The sequence below is a fragment of the Chiloscyllium plagiosum genome, chromosome 34 (assembly GCF_004010195.1).
Source record: "Chiloscyllium plagiosum isolate BGI_BamShark_2017 chromosome 34, ASM401019v2, whole genome shotgun sequence".
Taxonomy (NCBI): domain Eukaryota; kingdom Metazoa; phylum Chordata; class Chondrichthyes; order Orectolobiformes; family Hemiscylliidae; genus Chiloscyllium; species Chiloscyllium plagiosum.
In genome coordinates, this window is record NC_057743.1 from 35,960,880 (window position 1) to 35,982,957 (window position 22,078).

The 22,078-nt window shown below is 42.9% G+C and overlaps 2 protein-coding genes across 6 annotated transcripts in view; one reads left to right on the forward strand and one right to left on the reverse strand.

The window, feature by feature from the left end:
* ca6 (carbonic anhydrase VI) overlaps positions 1–16,763 on the forward strand; it is a 33,732-nt gene extending 16,969 nt beyond the window's left edge. Inside the window, exons 6-9 of one of the 2 annotated variants that reach the window (XM_043676165.1) lie at positions 584–741; positions 8,050–8,173; positions 8,260–8,355; positions 15,554–16,763. In XM_043676165.1, coding sequence (XP_043532100.1) covers positions 584–741; positions 8,050–8,173; positions 8,260–8,355; positions 15,554–16,170 — 995 coding nt within the window. In that variant the 3' untranslated portion in view covers positions 16,171–16,763. The remainder of the gene's footprint in view (positions 1–583; positions 742–8,049; positions 8,174–8,259; positions 8,356–15,553) is intronic. The other variant, XM_043676166.1, reaches the window with a different exon arrangement.
* Positions 16,764–18,416: 1,653 nt separating this feature from the next.
* The window catches only part of slc2a1a (solute carrier family 2 member 1a), a 65,129-nt gene continuing 61,467 nt past the window's right edge, over positions 18,417–22,078 (reverse strand). For all 4 annotated transcript variants that reach the window (XM_043676168.1, XM_043676167.1, XM_043676170.1 and 1 more), the window contains one exon: positions 18,417–21,001. In XM_043676168.1, the coding sequence (XP_043532103.1) occupies positions 20,777–21,001 (225 nt within the window). In that variant the 3' untranslated portion in view covers positions 18,417–20,776. The remainder of the gene's footprint in view (positions 21,002–22,078) is intronic.

Below are 22,078 nucleotides of genomic sequence, written 5' to 3' on the forward strand. Positions count from 1 at the left end.
CCATACTCTCGACTCTGATCTCCAGTATCTTAGCCTGCTGGACAAACTTTCCTCATTCCTGAAGAAGGGCTTATGCCCGAAACGTCGATTCTCCTGTTCCCTGGATGCTGCCTGACCCGCTGCGCTTTTCCAGCAACACATTTTCAGCTCTAAGATGCTATTGAAAATCATTGCAATAGACAATTAGGTGACACTAATTTACACATTAATATAAAATATCATCCTTACAGAAATAAATAATTGATATGTTCAGGCCCTTGACTGCCAAATTATTTCATTAATAAAAAGAGGAAAATATGCAAGAATTTTTTCACACAGTATAAATAGATTTCCTTTTAATGTTGCCCATCTGCTTAATTCTTCTTTCAGTAGAATGACAAAGCAAATTCGGGCATCTAGATTTAATCCTGGAGGTTCACTTTAAGGCCTGTGGACGTGCAGAAAGACAGTTTGGGAATGGATGGTTACCTGGGAGAGCCTTTACAAAGAAATCACAAACAACCTGTAATGTCTGACTTCATTTTTTGCAACATTAATATTCTGTATGACTAGTGATGCTGTTCATTTTTCTGTTCAATTTCAGGGCAATCCACAGAAATACAACCAATAGACATTACCACCTTGCTGCCTCATAACCTCTCAAACTTCTATAGGTACAGAGGCTCTTTAACAACTCCACCTTGTTTTGAGTCAATAATCTGGACCATTTTTGACACACCAATTGTGCTCTCATCTAATCAGGTAAATCTGACCCACTGCCTTTCACATTGTTCTGTGATTGTGTGATTGGCAATGAATGTGCCATGCTGTTGTGATCTTAAGCTCCAAGTTACATGACACCAGGTTATAGTCCAATAGATTTACTTAAAATCACAAGCTTTTAGAGCACTGCTCCTTTGTTAGGTGAAGTCCTTCTGACTTCTGACTTTGTCCACCCCAGTTCAACACCAGCATCTCCGCCTCTTAAGCCCAAGAACAGCGCAAGATTGGTCTTCACAATATTTAGTCTTTTCTTTTAGCAAGGCAAGTTTGTTTTAAACCAGACTTACTACTCTCCCAATGTAAGAGCCAAAGAATGAGAAATAGGAATAGGAATAGGAATAGAAATAGGCCCCCTGACCCTGGAGTACCATTCAGTATGGTCACTGTAGTGATTGTAACAAAGTCAGCCAGATGGATGTCATAGAATATGAGTTCCGTGATTGGGCTGTTAACCTGGTCCAATCAAGGAGCCCTGGCTGACAGATATAAACAGGAGTGTCAGAGGTTCTCTTCACTCTGAGAGTTGGATCAGTGTCCAGGACTCTCTGCATGTAAATAAGGGGTGACTTTGTGACAGTATACTGGCCCCTGTGGAGTTATTTCACAGTGTTTAGTGGCAGTTGATATCTAAAAAGTGTGGAAAGTGTAAAGCAGAGTAAATGTTTGGATGTTAGCTTGCTTTTTGAGCCCATAACTGAAGGTAATATTTTACAATTTAATGTATTCATTACTTGCTTTTGTTTGGACAGGAAGAGAATTTAATTATTCTCTACAATCTGAGGAAGGGCTCTTCAAACACTGCTGAGAATTACTCCAGCTCTCCACGGAGTTACTGAGAGGGGATGAGTGCAGCTGCTGTGTGTCTTTCCTCTCTTGTTAAGACACTAAAGGTCACACAAGAGTTTGGCATATCTTGGATCTCCACAATGATTCCCTTGCTCTCTATAAACATTAGCCTAGAGATTCTGGTTTTGGGGATAGGTGAGACAGTGCAAAGGCTGGACCCTAAATGTGTAAATGAAGGGTGACTTGGTGATGGGATACCAGCCGCTGTGGAAATATTTCAGTCAGAGAGTCATGAAAGTGTACAGCACAGAAACAGACCCTTCGGTCCAACTCATCCATTCCGATCAGATATCCCAACCTAATCTAGTCCCACCGGCCCATATCCCTCCAAACCCTTCGTATTCATATACCCATCCCGATGCCTTTTAAATGTTGTAATTGTACCACTCCCTCTGGCAGTTCATTCCATACACACACCACCCTCTGCGTGAAAACATTGCCTCTTAGGTCGCTTTTATATTTTTCTCCTCTCACCGTAAACCTATGCCCTCTCGTTCTGGACTCCCCCAACGCAGGGAAAAGAGTCTATTTAACCTATTCATGCCCCTCATGATTTTATGAACCTCTATAAGGTCACCCCCCAGCCTCCGACGCTCCAGGGAAAACAGCCCCACCTGTTCAGCCTCTCCCCATAGCTCAAACCCTTCAACCCTGGCAACATCCTTGTAAATCTTTTCTGAACCCTTTCAAGTTTCACAACATCTTTCCGATAGGAAGGAGACCAGAATTGCACGCAATATTCCAATAGTGGTCTAACCAACATCCTGTACAGCCGCAACATGACCTCCCAACTCCTGTACTCAATACTCTGACCAATAAAGGAAATCATACAAAATGGCTTCTTCACTATTCTATCTACCTGTGACTCCACTTTCAAGGAGCTATGAACCTGCACTCCAAGGTCTCTTTGTTCAGCAACACTCCCTAGGATCTTACCATTAATGTATGAGTCCTGCTAAGATTTGCTTTCCCAAAATGCAGCGCCTCACATTTATCTAAATTAAACTCCATCTGCCACTTCTCAGCCCATTGGCCCATCTGGTCCAGATCCCGTTGTAATCTGAGGTAACCCTCTTCGCTGTTCACTACACCTCCAATGTTGGTGTCATCAGCAAACTTACTAACTATTCCTCTTATGCTCACATCCAAATCATTTATATAAATGATGAAAAGTAGTGGACCCAGCACTGATCCTTGTGGCACTCCACTGGTCACAGGCCTCCAGTCTGAAAAACAACCTTCTACCACCACCCTCTGTCTTCTACCTTTGAGCTAGTTCTGCATCCAAATGGCTAGTTCTCCCTGTATTCCATGAGCTCTAATCTTGCTAATCAGTCTCCCATGGGGAACCTTTTTGAACGCCTTACTGAAGTCCATATGGATCACATCTACCACTCTGCCCTCATCAATACTCTTTGTTACTTCTTCAAAAAACTCAATCAAGTTTGTGAGACACGATTTCCCACGCACAAAATCATGTTGACTATCCCTAATCAGTCCTTGCCTTTCTAAATACATGTACATCCTGTCCCTCAGGATTCCCTCCAACAACTTGCCCACCACCGACGTCAGGCTCACCGGTCTATAGTTCCCTGGCTTGTCCTTACCACCTTTCTTAAACAGTGGCACCACGGTCGCCAACCTCTCGTCTTCCGGCACCTCACTTGTGACTATCGATGATACAAATATCTCAGTAAGAGGCCCAGCAATCACTTCCCTAACTTCCCAAAGAGTTCCAGGGTACACAAGGTTGATCTTTTATTTCAACTCCATTATCCTACCTCCTTCTCCATTCCCCTTGATTTCCCGACAAACTAAAGGTCTTTCTATCTCAGCTTTAAATCTACTTCATGACAGAACTTCCCCAATCCTCTGGGTGAGACAATTCCAAAAGAATAAGAGTATCCTGAAGAAACTCCCCCTATTGAATTCCTGTGTGATTGATCCTTTACTGTGAGACCATGCCCTGTTTCCTAGATTCTTCATCCAATGGATACTACCTCTCTGTGTCTACCCCTTCACGATCTTGTCTGTCTCAGTGAAGTATCCAAGGAGGTAGTTGACTGTACAAATTAGGAGAACTTCCAAGTCTGAGCTAATCAGCCAGCCTCAGCTGAGAGCAGCACTGACAGTTCCAGAAATAGAAAACTCAGCCGGATTCTCACTCCTGATTACTATTTAGGGAGCTGGATGTTATGCAAGGTTGGACGTCAGGTAAAGACGGGTCAGGTTTAGCTATGAAGTGCACCCTATGCAAACAGGCTGCTGATTTTATCGAAGGGCACACTGTAGAATGAATGAGCTAATGCTTCATTGCTGCCAGCAAGTGCAAGTCAGTCCTTTGGTATGGAAAGGAGAACGTTAGGGAGGGCTGAATGAAAATGAGGTAAAACTATGACTCACTTTTATATAGTGCTCTGAGAATGCCCCAAGTCATTTTACAAAAGGAGGGAGACTTAAAGATGGACATTTTATTTATCCTTTATAGACTCCACTGACACATAAAAGGCTAAATAGAATTTTGCAATAGGCAGGCAGCTCTGTATTTGTCCATGTAGTTCAGTAAGCAGAGTGAGTGAGCAACTTATGTACTGCGGTTGGGATTTCTCTGCACTGCTCGTGTGCAAGTCCCTCTTCTCCAGGGAGGGAATAATGGCCAACATATCCAACCGCCAGGCTCTGTGTATGCAACTTCAAAGAAAATAATAACATATTAACATGCAAAGCAGTTTTTATATGGACATGTGAATAAAGGATCAGCCGTTCAAAATGATTGAGTCTGCTCTGTCATTCAATAAGATCGTGGCTGATCCAATTACAGGAGGTCTCTGATTTATGAACATTTGATGTACAATCATACTTAGGTACACTATCCCATACGGGGGTGCAATGTTTAACATCCAACATACAAGCATTTCCTGATTGACTGTTTTATATTGTCCTGCACTGTGTTCCAACTTGCGTACAAATCGATTTGCAAACACACTCAAGGATGGAACCCGTTTGCAACCCGGGGCGTGTCTGTACTCCATTTTCTTACCTACTCTGATAACCTCTCACCCCTTGCTCCATCAAGGATATATCTACTTCTGCCTGAGATATTGTCAAGTACTCTGCTTTCACTGGCTTTTTGGGAGGAGAGTTTCAAGACTAATTTTTCCTTTGGGAATCTTACCTCCTTATCTTGCCTAAAATCGACAAAAGCTTGAACCCAAAGAGAGAATGCTGGAAAATCTCAGCAGGTCTAGCAGCAACTGTAAGGAGAGAAAGGAGCCAATGTTTCGCTTTGACAAAGGGTCAGTTAGACTCGAAACGTCTTTTCTCTCCTTACAGATGCTGCCAGACCTGCTGAGATTTTCCAGCATTTTCTCTTTTGGTTTCAGATTCCAGCAGCCACAGTAATTTGCTTTTATCAAGAGCTTGAATCCGGTAGAAACACTTTCTTTTTTTCATTTTAGGCACAGGATTACAAGTAAAGTCAATAAAAGTAGGAAGTTCCAGTCTTACTCAAGATTGGGATACATTCGGACTCTAACCTCATACCTTTAATGCATTGTCTGAACTGAGATGTCACCTATTTTTTATAAAACCTTATCTCGAGAATGTGACTTGAAAGAAGTTATGGGATTTACATATTAATGAACCAAAATCTGCACCCCATTCTAAAAGATGAAAGACTTAACAGCAATCTAGGTTTGTTCAATAAGAGGCTGAGGGGTGACTGACCTTAGAGTGGTTTATAAAATCGTGAGGGGCATGGATAGGATAAATAGACAAAAGCCCCTTCCCTGGAGTGGGGGAGTCCAGAACTAGCGGGCATAGGTTTCAGGTGAGAGGGGAAAGATCTAAAAGAGACCTAAGGGGCAACTTTTTCACGCAGAGGGTGGTACGTGTATGGAACGAGCTGCCAGAGGAAGTGGTGGAGGCTGGTACAGTTGCAACATTTAGAATACATCTGGGTGGGTATTTGAATTGGAAAAGTTTGGAGGGATATGGACTGGGTGCTGGCAGGTGGGACTAGATTGGGTTGGGATATCTGGTTGGCATGGACGGGTTGGACCGAAGGGTCTGTTTCCGTGCTGTACATCTCTTTGACTTTATATCAGTTCAGTTCCATGACACTATGATCTTTTGCTATAAATTCTGTGTCTTATGCTCTTATACTCCACAGCTGCCTGATGAAGAAGCAGCGCTCCAAAACCTAGTGCTTCTAAATAAACTTGTTGGACCAGAAACTGGTGTTGTGTGATTTTTAACTTGGTCCACCGCAGTCCAACACCGGCTCCTCCGCATCAATTCTTTCAGCCAAAGAGGATGGTCACAATGTCAGAATAGCTGTGGTCCCCTTGCCTGAAAGTTAGTTTTCATGCATTCTGGGAACAAAACGTTTATTTTCCCAGACATCGTATTGTTACATGGTGCCAGATAACCAGCTGATGTCAGCTTATCAAACACAGTAGTATTTACTGTCACCTTTGAATTGTCCTTCATTATTAGAAAGTCTTTATGTTTGGGGGAAATGAAATATTTGTTGTAACAGCCATTGTGTGAGGTCTCGTGCTGCGCAGGACATTCTGGAAAGATTCAGTGCTAAAGAGATCAAAATGCTGCAAATTATTTACCTTTCAGTGGTGAAGCTCACTTGAAAATGTATGGGTTTAGTTTGTGGGTGAGAAGAAAGAACAAGGACAAAGAAAATTACAGCACAGGAACAGGCCCTTCGGCCCTCCATTGATTTAGATCCTCTATCTAAACCTGTTGCAAAGAAAATTACAGCACAGGAACAAAGGACATCATCAAAGGCCTGCCTCTCACATCCTTTGTGTTTGAAAAAAACTTGCAAAAACTCAGGCATGGCAAACCAGCCGTCTTCTCCAGCTGCTTAAACTGTGCCCCAGTCAGAAAGCAATGGAGTTCTTCTTTTATCTTCTTAGTTCTTCCATGGGATGTAAGAGACCCGAGAAGGTTGGTTGCCTATCCCTAATTGCCCTTGGCTCCAAGTAGCTTGTTCAGTCATTTAAGTTCGAGTCGACAACATAAACAGAAAATGCTGCAGATCTGGTAGCAACTGTGGAGAGAGAAGCTGAGTTATTGTTTTGGGCCCAAAAGAGAAAATGCTGGAAAGTCTCAGCAGGTCTGGCAGCATCTGTAAGGAGAGAAAAGAGCTGATGTTTCGAGTCAAAGCTTTGACAAAGGGTCAGTTAGACTCGAAGCATCAGCTCTTTGCTCTCCTTACCGATGCTGCCAGACCTGCTGAGATTTTCAGCATTTTCTCTTTTGGTTTCAGATTCCAGCACCTGCAGTAATTTGCTTTTACCGTTCTAGGTCCTCCTTCAGAACTCAGTCAACAGCCAACAATACTGTACGCCAGACTGGGTCAGGTTAGGCTGAATTATAGTTTCCTGAAAGTTGACATGCAATTATCTCTGGGCAGCAGACATGCGGCACACACTGTCATGCCAATTTTATTAGGAATTATAAAACTGCTACATGTATATGCAGTACCACTACATTCCTGCTGGTGGTGCTGCTGAGATACAAGAATCAGCAGGAACAAATATGTTCTCAGAATATTGAGGTGACAACTACAAAGTTGGACAAAGAGCTAAAACCTTGTATTTTTATCATAGCTTTCATGACTGTGTTGAAGCACCTTGCAGTCAATGAAGTAGTTTGAAGTGGAGTCACTATTGTATTGCATGAATCCTGGCAATGAACTCCCATAAACAGTAATGTGATAATGACAATAGAATTTATTTTTGCAAAGATGATTGAGGCATGACTATTGGCCAGGATGCTGAGGATAGTTTCCCTGCTCTTCCTGGAGATGGTGGCATTGGATTTGCATCCCTCCAAGCAGGCAAAGGAAGCCTTGCTTTAATTGCAAACAAAAACAGAAATTGCTGGAAAAACTCAGCAGGTCTGGCAGCATCTGTGGAGAGAGGAACAGAGTTAGCGTTTCGAGTCCAGTGACCCTTTTTCAGAACACTGTCACTGGACTCAAAACGTGAAGTTTGTTTCTCTCTCCACAGATGCTGTCCCACCTGATGAGCTTCTCCAGCAATTTCTGTTTTTGTTTGTTTCAGATTTCTAGCATCCACAGTTCTCTGTTTTATTATTCTCAGTTTAATGCCTCAACTGGAAGAAGTCACAGAGAGCTGCAGAGACCAAGACATTTAGTGTATTTAAGATAGAGATGGCTAGGTTCTTGATTGGTAAGAGGATCAAAGGATACAGGGAGATGGCAGAGAATGGGGTTGAGAAACATATCAGCCATGGTCAAATAGTGGAACAAACATGACGGGCCAAATGGCCTAATTCCGTTCCTATATCTAATGGTCTTATCAGAGCATACTTGCCAACTAATCAATTCTCAGCTCTCATATTGTACACAAGTTGGTTTTCCTCCTTTTAAAACAGTATGTTGATGTCTTGCTGCAGATCAGGCTATTGGAGACTTCTGTGCTGGACTGGGAAAACAAAACTTTGAGAAATGATTATCGACACGCACAACCTGTCAATGATAGAATTGTGGAAGCCTCTTTTCAACCCGCCCTGATGAAAGGTGCGCTAATAATTGTTTTTAACTCAAAAGTACTAAGTTTACAACCACACATGAACTGAAATTATTGTCACGCTCATTTTCTTTAGCAGGTTCCTACTATCTTGAAACAATTCATGAAAAGCTGGACAAAATTGAAGGGATTCTGAACCATGTTGACGCGAATTCAGAATCAAGACTTACAGGTAAATAATCAAAGTGTGTAATTTCTCATTACTGTCAGGAGAAAGAAATGTCGTGAAAACATTTTAAAGTTGCCCTGCTCAGAATAAATGACAATCCTTACTGCATTCTGAATAATGAAATTGTAATTACAATTTCTAACTAATTTGAGGAGAAATTTCTTCACCCAGAGAGTGCTGAGCCTGTGGAAGTCACTGCCACAGAAAGCAGTTGAAGTCAAAACATTGGATTTTTTTCTAAAAAAGTTAGATATAGTTGTCAGGGTTAAAAGGTACAGGGGAGAAAGCAGGAACGAGGGACTGTGTTGGATGATCAGCCATGATCATAATAAGTGACAGAGAAGGCTCAAAGGGCTGAATGGCCTACTCCTGTTCCTATTTTCTATGCTTCTCTGTAATGGTGAGTGATAGGATGTATATACAGTCAGACCCTTCGCATTTTGTTTGTTCAATCATGGTGTTATGAAGATGTGGGTGTACTGTACCTTTAAGAGAGTTAAAAGCTAACAGAACTACCTGACAGCACCGAGTGAGGTATCAATGAGGTGACAATGTAACATTTGGTTGAAAGTTAGATTAGATGGGTTGCCAGGAAACAACTAAACAGATTCAAATTAGGCCAATCAGTTTAAATTATATCCCTAAAAATAACAAACTCCAATCAAGTTTGAATTTAGTATATTGACAATCCTAAAAGCCGATGACACAATCCAATATAAGACCGGGAAAAATTGAACAGTTAGGAGGAGAACTGCCAAGCCAACATCTGCAGATTGCTGGAGAATAGCTCTCTTAAAGGTACCTTTATTGATCCGTGACCTGTGAAGCAGAATCTCGAAGAAGAAAAGAAGACACGGGAAGATCCAAACAGAAGATTCGACAGCTAGTTGGTTTTGAAAACTTGAATTTTTGGTAAATATTAAATTGGGGGCTTTTATCAGACTAGTATAAAAGAAGGAAAGGTAAAAAGATGGATTAAAGGCAGGAGCTGTAGATAGTTGTTAGTTAATTATTCTCTGTTATACTTTAAGTTATTAATTTTTACTTTAAATAGTTCTGGGCCTCTTGAATTTTCACAAAATTTTCACAGCACAGGATAAACCTTTCCTGTGTTGCTGGTTTAAATTATGCAGAAGGGTTTACCCCATGTCGTAACAATGGGATGAGGGTATCATTGGACAGCCAATGATTATTGCCCAGTCCCTAATTGGCCTGGAGGACTGGGTAATGTTGTAATCCATGGTGGAGTAGGGATATCTTATGGGACTGCTAGGAAGGGAGATTTGGGATTTTGAACAAGCATTAGTGAAGAAACAGGCTCAAAGTCAGGATGGTGAGTGACTCAGAGGGGAACTTGAAAGGGGTGGTACTCCTCAGAATCTGCTAGCTTTGGTTTTCAAGGCCCTTATGGTCTGGTAAGACTATGGCGACTTTACAATAGAGAAAAGGTGGAAATATAAGCTTTTAGTGCTGTTCTTTAGTGAACTGAAAGGTAATCATTGAAAAGTCTGGTGCTGGAAAGGTACAGGAGGTCAGACAGCATCCAAGGAGCAAGAGAGTCGATGTTTCGAGCATAAGCCCTTCATCAAAAAAGCATTCCTGATGAAGAGCTTCAGCTCAAAACATCGACTCTCCTGCTCCTCAGATGCTGCCTAACCTGCTGTACTTTTCCAGCGCTACACTTTTCGACTCTGACTCTCCAGCATCAGCAGTCCTCACTTTCTCCCTGAAAGGTAGGAGGGCTGAGCTCTGAAGCTGTTGTTAAAGTGTGCACCGTGAAGATGTTTCGCATCTACTCCTGAAGATGGCAGTGAAACATTGAACAACCTCTGTCTTCCTGTAGCATTAGCAGCATCTTCGCTCTGGGTCATTCAGTTCATCATCAGTCTGTCCCTGGGCTTTCTGCTTCCCGGAGTTCCCTCCTTTTTCTCTCTGTTCCATGCACTGAGGGGACATGCCTTTGCTGGTCATCTGGAGCTGATAAAGATTGCCAGGAGAGAGCTTTTACAAGTGCCATGTCAGTTGGAAACTGGCTGATGTGCATTTTAACCCAATCTCTCTGTTTTGCCTGTAATATTTCATACACTTGTTTAACAAAAATCCACCAAATTCCTTTGTGAAATTTTCAATTCACCTTGGTTCAGTAGTATTCTTTTGGGAGACCGGATTCCAGATTTCCAGGACCTTAAGAATTGCTTCCTGACATCATCCTGGGCGATAACTTTAAGATTTTGCAACCCTACTGTGTGACTCCTCCACCAACAGATAGAGTTTATCTCTTGCTAATCCAGCAAACTCTTTAAGCGTCTTGCACACCTCAAGTGGGTCAGCCCAGTACATCTTCAAAACGCAAAGGAACTCAAACCTAATTTGGGGAAGCTGTCATCATTTAACCCAGCTACAGGTAAAAATCACAAAGGATGAAAAGCTCTGACACATGAATAAAGAATTCTCTTTCAACAGAACGGGGTTAAATTGGCAAATGGCACATACTGGTTCGAGACCTCTTGTAGGTATTTTTACTCAACCAGTTCAGTGATGCTTTGACACACCTCTGCAGCAAGTAGTACATGAACTCAGGATCCCTAGCTCAGAGGTAAGGACACTACCGGTGCACCACAAGAGCCCCCACCCTGACATCTCTTACATATTTCAAAATGGAAGGAGGTCAGCTGGGGCAGTTTGGAATGGTGCAGGATTCTACTAGAATATGACTCAGGACAGAATCTAACGATGCCTTCAAGGCAAATGCAGATATGGGGGGCATTTAATCAGCAGGGATGTTGGTGAATGGGCTTCTCTATCTAGCTGCAACCCCAATTAAATCCAAAATGAGGTGCTTTGTGAATAGCCTAACCCACCTGCTGAGGGTCTCAACATGCTACTGCTCCTGGTGGTGTCAACCCAACAGTGGATGGGGCCAGTGGAGGAAGGAGGGGTCTCATAATATTGGGAAAGCCACAAGCATTCCTGTCCAGAGTCGCTTGTGGATTCTGGGGTGTGGGAGTTCCTCATTCCAGAGCTCCTGGTACCCTGTTGAGGGGTTGGACATTGAGAAATGGGAATTGTTGGGAAGCACCCTCATTGACAGCCCTTAGTGCTGCCCTCCCCATGACCTCACCCCATGGACCACCTCTCTATCAACCCTCACTGACCCTATGGCCTGGGCTAAAACCTGTCATGGTTGGAAATTAGCCTACTGGAAATGACCTCCCCTATTTTGAAGTGTACAGGTTTGATGAGTTGTACCAGTATGTACTATTTTTGCATTTTAACCATTTTTTTCCCCCTCTGGGCTGGAATACAGCAGATACATTGGGCCTCAGGTACATTGCATCACCTCCCAGTGCGTACTACCCTTCAATAGAGTTGCCAATCTGCTGACAACTCTTGGGTTGGCTACTCTTTCACAACCTCCTCCCCACTTCCCCACTGGGAAAAAGATATTGGTTCTTGATTCTGGGCCTGCCATTGAACAGTCAAGTGCCCAGGTGCCACTCAGTATGGTGGGCTTTCCCCTGAAAAGGGGCTACACAGAGGGATACATCACAGAAAAAGGTCTTTCAGCCCAAGGAATCTGACTGAGCTGTAAACAAGTCCCTTACTGTTCTATTTCCCATTCACCAGCACCAGGCCCATAGCCTCGTATGCTTTGGCATTGGAAGTGTAATTCTACATTGTTCTTAAATGTTATGAGGATTTCTGTGGGGAAATGGGGAAGTGCCATGGTTTATCCCTGGGGTGAAGCTCAAGGGAAAAAGAATCAGGACAACAGGATGTTCAAACATAAACATTTCATAAAACACTTTTTTTTCCCTCAGAGGGATGGTAGAAATATGGAGTGTGCTGCCTGGGACGGAGGTGCAGTCAGGTCCTCTTGCAACATTTAAGAAGCATCTGGATGACCACTTAAAATACCCAGGTGGAGTGGGCTATGGACCAAGTGCAAGTACATGGGATTAGTGTAGCTTGGTGTTATTTGGTCAGCATTGACATTGTGGGCTGAAGGGCTGTTTTCTATGCTGTTTGATTCTATGACTTTAGGTGGACCTGGTTACTGCTGTAGGAGGAGGAAGAAGATCCCACTTGGAATATTTAGGCCTCCCTTGACCCATTTTCCCTCCTCTTTCGGATCACAAGATTCTCTGATAACCAGTGTTTTCACTGAGTGCTGGACACGTTTCCTTCTCTCCCTGCTGATAGCATCTTGCTCTCCAGGAATACTAGCCCATTCTCCCACCCTCTCAACAGCAAGTTGCCACCTCTTGGCCAAATCCACTGATGGTGAGGGCTGATGGAGGCTTGGAGACGGGTGCCCTGTATTAAAGTGGCCTGGGTCTCTATGTTGTCAGGACCAAATCTCATTTCATACCAACTCAGGGTCAGCTACAATTCAAGTTCTCAAATATTTGCTCCCTTTGGGATTGAACCCAAATTGGAAAGAGGAGTGGCTAATATTAAATCTGAAATAGATAACTTTTTGTTAAACAAAGTTACTCAGGGATTTGGGCCAAAGGCAGGTGTGCAGAGGTAGGCAACACATCAGCCATAATCTCATACAGTCACAGAGTCATAGAGCTGTACAGCACGGAACAGACCCTTCGGGTCAACTCGCCAAGCCGATCAGATATCCTAAACTTATCTGGTCCCATTTGCCAGCATTTGGCCCATATCCCTCTAAACTCTTCCAATTGTACTCATCCAAATGCCTTTTAGATGTTGCAATTGTACCAGCCTCCACCACTTCCTCTGGCAGCTCATTCCAAACACGCACCACTCTCTGCGTCCAAGGTCAGCTGTGAATTCATTCAATGGTGTAACAGGCTTGAGGGGCTGAATGGCCTGTTCCTGTTCCTATGTTCCTGTGATGCAAATCTCGCCAGAATAGCAAGCCAAGGTAAAAAGAGAAAACTGTCCTTTGGAAATAAATGCAAAATTTTCTGGAGTTGCACAGAGGATGTTGCCCTCTGCAAGAGAGAAATTCGTCAACATTTGGCAAAACATCAACCAGTCTTTCCCACTTAAATACAGATCGATAGCTATCATTGAGGTTTGACTTCTGAGCTAACAGTAGTAGATTTGGGTGCAGTGCTGATAATCTGTCACTAGATGTTAGTGTAATACCTTCTAGAATTCAGTTTTAATGTAGAGAACTTGCTGGAAAATTACTGCACAGTCCTTCACAATCTCACTGGGACGGAGATATGGGGGATGGGCCAAATAGGCTGGAAATGCCAGATACCATGAAAAATGAAGAACTGGGTTGATGGATTGAAATGGAGAGATAATGATTGGTCAAGATTCATTCTTAAATACCTGATGATCAAAAGGAAAAGCAAAAACCAAGTCAAAAGATCGAAGGAAATTTAGTTAAACAAGAAAGGTGTCCCTTTGACTTTGGGAACCAATGTGAAACAGATGATATCGATTCAGCTGCCCATTATACACTGCTCCTGATTTTCATTTCTGTTAATGTAACTGGGACTGAAAATGGGGAGAGACGTGGGTAATGGCAGTGTTATCCCTCATACATTATATCGTCGGAAGTCAGAATAATCCACAATGAACTTTAGTTCAACTAGAATGCAGAGGAGGCTGAGATTGTGGGTGAGTGGGATATATTTTCATCTTCACTGAGTGATGTCTCATAAGGTTTGCCACAGTAGAAGCACATAAGATTTTGATCTATACCTGTCAAAAGTCAGACTGTACCTGGAATGATGGCCTAGCGGTATTATCTATCGAGCCAGATAATGTTCTGGGGACCTGGGTTCAAATTCTGCCGTGGCAGATGGTGGAATTTGAAATCAATAAATATCTGTAATTAAGAGTCTAACGATGACCTTGAATCCATTCCTGATTATTAGGAAAACCCCTCTGGTTCACTAATGTCCTTTAGGAAAGGAAACTGACATCCTTGCCTGATTCTAATCTAAAAAGTGAGTTACCAAGTCTTACTTGAATTCATGCAGTTTTTGAGCAAAGTACAATGTAACTCTGCAAGTACAAATTCACTGCACCACATGTATGCATGTGGGTCTTTGTGTGTGTGTCTGTCTGGGGTGGGGATTTGTGAGTGTGAGAGAGTGTATATGTGTGTGTATGTGAGCGTAGAATGTCTAAGTCTGTGAGGGGGTGTGTGTGTGTGTGTCTGTCTGTCTGGGGTAGGGAGTTGTGAGTGTCTGTGAGAGAGAGTGTATATGTGTGTGCATGACAACTACGTTCAAAGCTGAGATAGATTTCCAATCAGTAAAGGGAATCAAGGGAAAAGGGAGGCCAGTGGAATTGAGGGTTATCAGATCAACCATGATCTCAATGAATGGCACAGCAGATTTGATAGGCTGAATAGCCATAAGCTCCTTCACCTTATATTCTTATAACCCTAATCCTTTAAAATGAATAGAATAAAAATCTATATTTTTATCTTTAATTTGGATCTAAGCAGGATCTTCCCCCACCCCACCCATGGTATGAGGTGAAAATCAATCCCTCTTGTATTTATTGGTAAGGGGAAGCGAGTCATTGTGGGAAAATAGATTTTGAGATAAAAGAGTAATCTGAATTTTGTGAGATTTGATGCAATGGAGTTATGGGCAAGAAAATTAGGCCTAAACTCTTGGTCGGTGAAGAGTAAAATTGTAGCCATTGAAGGTAAGAGATGTAGATGTTGATCAGAGTTTCTGAAGGCGTGAATTAAAATTGACTTGTGAGATGGAGAAACTGAGAGGGCAAACAGACTGTTCATATTTAGCATTAAATTGGTAATAGACTGGTAGGTTCCTTCTAGGTATTTTTCATCAACTCATTCAAAGATATTATAACACAACTGTGGAGCAGGTAGGACGCAAACTCAGGCCTTCGGGTCCAGAGATAGGGACTCTAGCACTGCACTGCAAAACCCCTTGTAGGTTCGTGCTGAGAGAGAGAGAGAGAGAAGCCTGAAGTCAAAACAGCGCAATTGGGAGTATTTTTCTGAGATTGAGGTTAATTCTCCAATTGAGGACAAATTTAAAGAATTCCACACTTAACTAATTGATTTGGCATTGGCACAAGGAGCAAAGTGCTGACTGTATTCCATTTTTCAGTGCTGATATTCCTCATCCCTAGAAGTAATAGTTGATATAACAGAGAATGATGTATACTTTAGAAGCAGAGTGAGTAAAAATAGCTAATATCACCCTTTCTTCAATTATTTTTGCAGGTAGCAAATTGCCTTTTTATCCCAGTTTTCACTTCTGTGAGGAAAGCCTTTCCAGTTACGTTCAGATCCAGACCCTTTGCAGCATGAATCTCAGTTCCTTTACCATCTGCCTCTGGGTCAGAACAAGAGATGTCCAGCCAAGAATTCTTCTGTCGTATGCAACAGCGGATAGTGACAACGAACTGGTCATCTCTGTGGGTCTCGACTGGGGGCTATGGATTGGAGGGCATTTTGTGAACATGCCATTGTCTTTCAGTCCAAATGAATGGGTGCACTACTGTGTGACATGGACATCTCAATCAGGGGCTGTGGAAATGTGGAATAATGGGCTGTCAGGAAAGATCAATTATTTTAAGAAAGGGTATGTTATTAAAACTGGTGGTACTGTGCTGCTGGGTAAAGATCACGATGGCATTGTGGGCATGTCATCTGATGCTTTCATTGGTGACATTAGCGCTGTTAACATGTGGGATTATGTTCTCACTCCCTTGGAAATTCGAAATTTAATGGAATGCCGATACAGGTGGAAAAGGGGAAATGTTATAGGTTGGGGGAAGAGTTCCACAACAGTGTTTGGTGGGGTGAAACTCGAAGAGGATAGCACTTGTTTGGGGTAATTTATTTCCATTACAATGTGCTACATGGGGCCAGGGAAATATTAATCAGTTCACCTTTAGCACAAATCTGTGGTTTGGGAAAGTAGGTACAGTTTTAAATTTACAGATTGATTTTGAGAATCACTAGTAAATGGGTCATAAAAGGCTACACATTGAGTAGACAGGTCAGAATTATCTCTATCATTAAATGTGATGCTATAGTTGTGGGGAGCCAGACACATGCGGTAATGTTACTGGATGAATAATCCAGAGCCAGACTAATGCTTTGTGAACATGGGTTCAAATCATACTCAGCAGGTGGTGGAATTTAAATTCAGTGAATAAAATCTGGGATTGAAAGCTAGTCTGAGTAATAATGGTCATGAAACTACCATCAGTCGGTATAAAGAACCCATCTGCTTTACTAATGTCCTTTAAAGGATGGTCTTGTGATGTAATGTTAACACACCTGACTCCAGATCATTAGGAATGAGATGAAGAGCGTATACTCAGACTCTCATGCTCCTCGGATGCTGCCTGACCTGCTGTGCCTTTCCAGCGCCACTCTTTAGACTTGAAATGCCATCATCTGGCTACGGACCAGATGCTGGAAAGTGGGGCTAGTGTAAACTCAAGAGTAGTATTTTGTCAGTTGAAACTTTATTGCTGGAACAGCACAGCAGATCAGGCAGCATCCAGGGAACAGGAGATTCGACGTTTCGGGCACAGGCCCTTCCTCAGGAATGAGGAAGGGCCTGTGCCCGAAACGTCGAATCTCCTGTTCCCTGGATGCTGCCTGACCTGCTGTGCTGTTCCAGCAATAAAGTTTCAACTTTGAGCTCCAGCATCTGCAGACCTCACTTTCTCCTAGTATTTTGTCAGTACAGACTTGATGGGTGAAGGGCCTCTTTTGTACTGAATTATTCTATGATAAAGAGAAAAACAGCTAAGACAACTGCTTGGGGATAAAGCATTTTTAAAAATATCCACTGGGAAGTAATACAAAAGAAATAACAAAATGTTGAAGAAACTTTAGTTTTGAAGACATCATTTGGACCCGAAACATTAACAGTTTCTCTCTCCACTGATGCTGCGAGACCTGCCGAGTTTCTCCAGCACTCTGATTCAGACTTCCAGCAACTATAAATTTTGCTTTTATTGAAGTAGAGAGGTGAATCATTTTCACCATCAATCTACAACTGATAGGACACAGCTTAGGAGCTTAAAGAATTTATTCAGTTGCATGATTTTGTATCAAACTCAAAAGGGTTGCTGATATTTTTACTACAATTGCTTTGAACAATACAAAGACTGGAATTGATTTAAACAGCAGAATTTAAACTGTTCACAGTAACTTGTTAAATTTTAGCTATGACATATAGGGGTCTTAGCGACACAGGCTGTGGTCAGAATTAGGGTGGCACTGTGGCTCAGTGGTTAGCACTGCTGCCTCACAGCACCAGGGGAAGGGTTTGATTCCAGCCTCGGGTGACTGTCTGTGTGGAGTTTGCACATTCTCCCCATGTCTGCATGGGTTTCCTCCCACAATCCAAAGATGTGGAGGTTAGGTGAATTGGCCATGCTAAATTGACCACAGTGTTCAGGAATGTGTAGGTTAGGTGCATTAGTCAGGGGTAAATGTAGGGTAGGGGAATGTATCTGGATGGGTTAGTCTTTGGAGGGTTAGAGTGGACTTGTTGGGCTACAGGGCCTGTTTCCACACTGGAGGGGATCTATGGAGAATTGTGCAGGAGACCAGGCGGCACCTACCTCAATTTCGGAAGCAGCTCGAATTTTTCATGGTTTTGGCATTTCATACAGTCCGCATCTGCATCTTGCCAGTTAAGGTGTATTATTACTTTTTAAACCCCTTGTTAACAACTCAACTCATCTCATTATTATTCAGCTTTCTGTCTTTCATCATGCACAGTTAGATGTTGGGAACTTGACATGGAAGTCAGAGCAAGAACCTGGCGAATTTAGCTTGTCACTTGCTCTAAGGGGAGCTCTACATTGGACACTGGACACCACCATCTCAGGGCATGCTCCATGGGCACCGGCCACGTGTACCCCGCATTGATGGACCACGGGCATCCGACACAGTCCAACCATGCCATGCTGACCTAAAGTCACAAACTAAACAATTCCTGCTTGCCTGTGTGTGGCTCATATCCCTCCAAACATTTCTTATTCATGCACCGATCTAAATGTCCTTTAAATGTCATAACTTTACCCACTTCCTCTGGAAGTTCATTCCACACATGAACCACCCTCTGTGTAAAAAGAATTGCCCCATGTCGTTTTTAAATCTTTCTCCTCTCACCTTAAAAATGTGGTCCCTCGTCATGACATGCACCAGCCTTTGGGGACACTCACAGCACATCTATGATCTACTTACAGGTCGTTTCTGCGCTGCACCTCATTGTAATACTACTGAAAGGACACCATGTGCTCAGAGACACAGGGACTGGACCAGGCTGTGACTCTAGGCTGTTTGCTTGCTTTCACAGCGCTCACTCACTCTGAGCCTTATCCGGATGCTCACAACATCCCTGCCTTGTGTTGCCTTACCTCGCCGTAGTGCACTTTGCCCCCTCAGTCAGAGATACCAGTCTCAAACTACTTCTGCCTTGCTATGTCACTCAGCGCAGACATAAAGCCAGGCTGTCAGCAGTCCTCCAGACTGTCAGCAGTCCTCAGTCAAGACAAGGGGAACTATCTTTACTCAAGGAGTGTTGATAACAGTAAACCACAGGCAGGCTGTGTTGCCAGTCTAGGGGCTTGGACCCAGTCAGTCAGGCACTCAGGGTGGTCAGAATCAGAATGCTCTCCACATGAGGGGTGGGGAGGAAAATGTTGGGCAGTCCACCATCCTTCTTGATTCTGTTTGTCCTGTGGGGGAGCAACCACCTTCAGTAGTGAGAGACAAAGAGACAGCCATTATGGGAGATGAAATTGAGTGGCACAGCTATTACAGTTGGTGCAGTTGGGGGGCACGGAGGGGGGAATCCCGATTGAGTGGGCTGCAAAGATTGGTGTTGGGGGATTGGAGTGTGAGAGAGTGGAAGAGATGTTGCAGGCAATAGTGAGAGTGGTAAAGCAAGAGCCCTTGGTGTGAAGTGGGTGCAGTGGTAGAGAAAGAGTGAGTGTGCAGTAGCAGAGAGATGTGTGGTAGACTGGTGAAGAGGAGAAGGACATACTTCTGACAAATCTGTACATTCCTCCAGGTGGCTGAAACTGTACTGACCCAGTCTGATGTTGTTTGGTGTTGCGCCCCTCAATGCTGGTCCTGAGGAAAGTGGAAGTTCCATCTCTGCACCACCCTATCCAGCAGGATCTCTGGATACCTCCCAGAAAGCAGGATGTGATTTCTTCCTTTCTGCCACATCTGGGGCAAATGTCAGGAACTGTGCAGGGCAGCTCCAGACTGGCAGTGCCTTTCCCAGTGTGCAACAGACCACTAAAGAAGGTGCCAGCACAAAGGATGCCAGTTAATTCCGGGAAATCCCATTAGTCGCGGGTTGATCCGGGAGTGGTGTGAATTAAATTGGAGCTGGAATTGAATGTGAGGGATGCCATACAGAGAGGGCATTTAGATAATAGGGGTGAGTTTGACAAGATGTGGTGAGAAAACTTGCTGGGCCTGAGGGTGAAAAAATCTGACTCAACTCACACTTGGCCAAAAATAAGTAAGATTCAGCCGTACCTGTCTGATGGTCGTGAACATGCTTGATTTGCAAAGTGAACATGGGGATCTTACAATCTGACCTTTCTGCCACTTGGTCACCAAAGTCCCTCCGATGAGTAACTTATACACCTCCTGTTTCCGGTGATAGACAGCTTAACTGGACCCTCCAATGAAACAAAAAAATCAAAATGGCCTGGCCCTGCTCCTATATTTGTCAGTAACACCACTATTTCTATATATTGTAGAGATGCAGTGAATTATAAAACGATTGTAGGAACAGGTGCTATTAGAAAATGTCAACCATTGCCTTCGTTAGATCCTGGTTGTACATTGACACATCTTCGCAACTGCATCGAAACAACAACTTGCATTAGGTAGAACCATTAACAGAGTAAAATAAGTCCAAGTGCTTACAACATTGTCTGTTCCTTCCACTCTATTTGGAACAATTATTTAAGGTCCGTCACTTCAATTCATGATAAGACGTTGGAAATATAATCTCAATTTGAATCATATCAATGATCTCACTAAGCAAACACAGAACTACAGCACAATGTTAACACAAGCGAATCGACTGTCATCATGCTGTGCAATGAACACATCTCACATATAAATACACCTTTAATGTGTTAAAGCACCCCAAGTCATTTCACAGGAGCAAAGTCAGACAATACCAACAAAGGAGACACCAGGACAAGTGACCAAAGCGTTTAGTCAAAGAGGTAGGTTTTAAAGAACATTGTTCAGAATCCAGGAGAGGTAGAGAATTGGAAGGTTAAGGGAAGGAAGTTTAACAATTCATCGGTCCATTATAATAACAGACCTAATTTTTTTCAATGAGTTAGCACATTTTCTGCAATGCAAGACAAACTTGATAGAGACAAGCTCTTGTACTGGTTGTTTATACCACTCCTCACCCAAATGACATCTTGAAATTGGCTACATTGCTGTGCTCTTCACTTCCTTGTGTTCATCTGTGTTCGTCTCGTGCAATTCAAGGTGCTCTGATTCCAATTTAATTTCAACTTTGTTCCTCTTTGCAAACATTTGGCTGATTTCCAGGAATGTTTTGCTTTTTGTTTCGGGAATGATGATAAAGATGTAGGCAAACGTTGCCAGGCAGATGCCTCCAAAGATGATGAAACTATATTCACCGAGCCCTTTCTGAGAGAAAAGGTTTTTTGGAAGTTGAACATTTGAAGAATATAAGCTTTTGTTATTCCCCAACTTCCATTCCCATCAGTAATGAATTATCCAACTAAATATCAACATGGTGAACAGACGTAGCTATCAGCAGTAATTTCTAAACCTCGATTTAAAACAACTAGGTCAAGGGCACATAAAGTTCCCTTGTAAGCCACACACTATCCTGGCTTGGAATTATATCACTGTCCCTTCACTGTCAATGGGTCAAAATGCAGGAACTGTCTAACATCACTGTAGTTATCCCTAAACATCATGGACTGTGTTTTGGACTGTTCCAGACACCCCACAAAAACATTTCAAGAAGGTAGCCCAGACCCTAAACTTTCTAGTTGTTTTAAGCAGGTGTAAGATGGATATTCCAGGAGCGATGCAGCTGGTCAAACCACTCAGTTTTAAACAAAACAGAATTTACTTACACACTACTGAATGAAACACAAACAAAAGAAAATAGAAGTTAGAATAACAACTATTTGAAAACTCAACCAACACAATATCCCCTGCAACTTAACAAAATGCTGTTCTGATTTCCTGCAACATCCCATAACCACACCCCTTGGCATTAAGGTAAATTCAAACACAAGTTCTTAAGGAGAGATGAGAGAGAGAGAGAGAGGATCAGCCAGGGATCATTGGCTGAAACATCAAACCCTTTACTTTTCCCAGCAGCTTCTTCGGGTCCCCAGCTAAAACTAAACCAAACTAGAAAAATCCCTGAACTGGGAGAGGTGGCCACTCCATTTTCATTGTACAAGTGTTTTAAAAAAAAACCTCAAAGCCCTTTTCCTTGATTGTTGCCTTTGGCAGTATCTGTTAGCCATTAGCAAAATGGCTTTATCGTAGACAAACCAAACCTGGGGGGCAGGACTGTGGCTCAGTGGTTAGCACTGCTGCCTCACAGCACCAGGGTCCCAGATTTGATTCCGGCCTCGGGTGACTGTCTGTGTGGAGTTTGCACATTCTCCCCGTGTCTGCGTGGGTTTCCTCCGGGTGCTCTAGTTTCCTCCCACAGTCCAAAGATGTGAATTGGCCATGCTA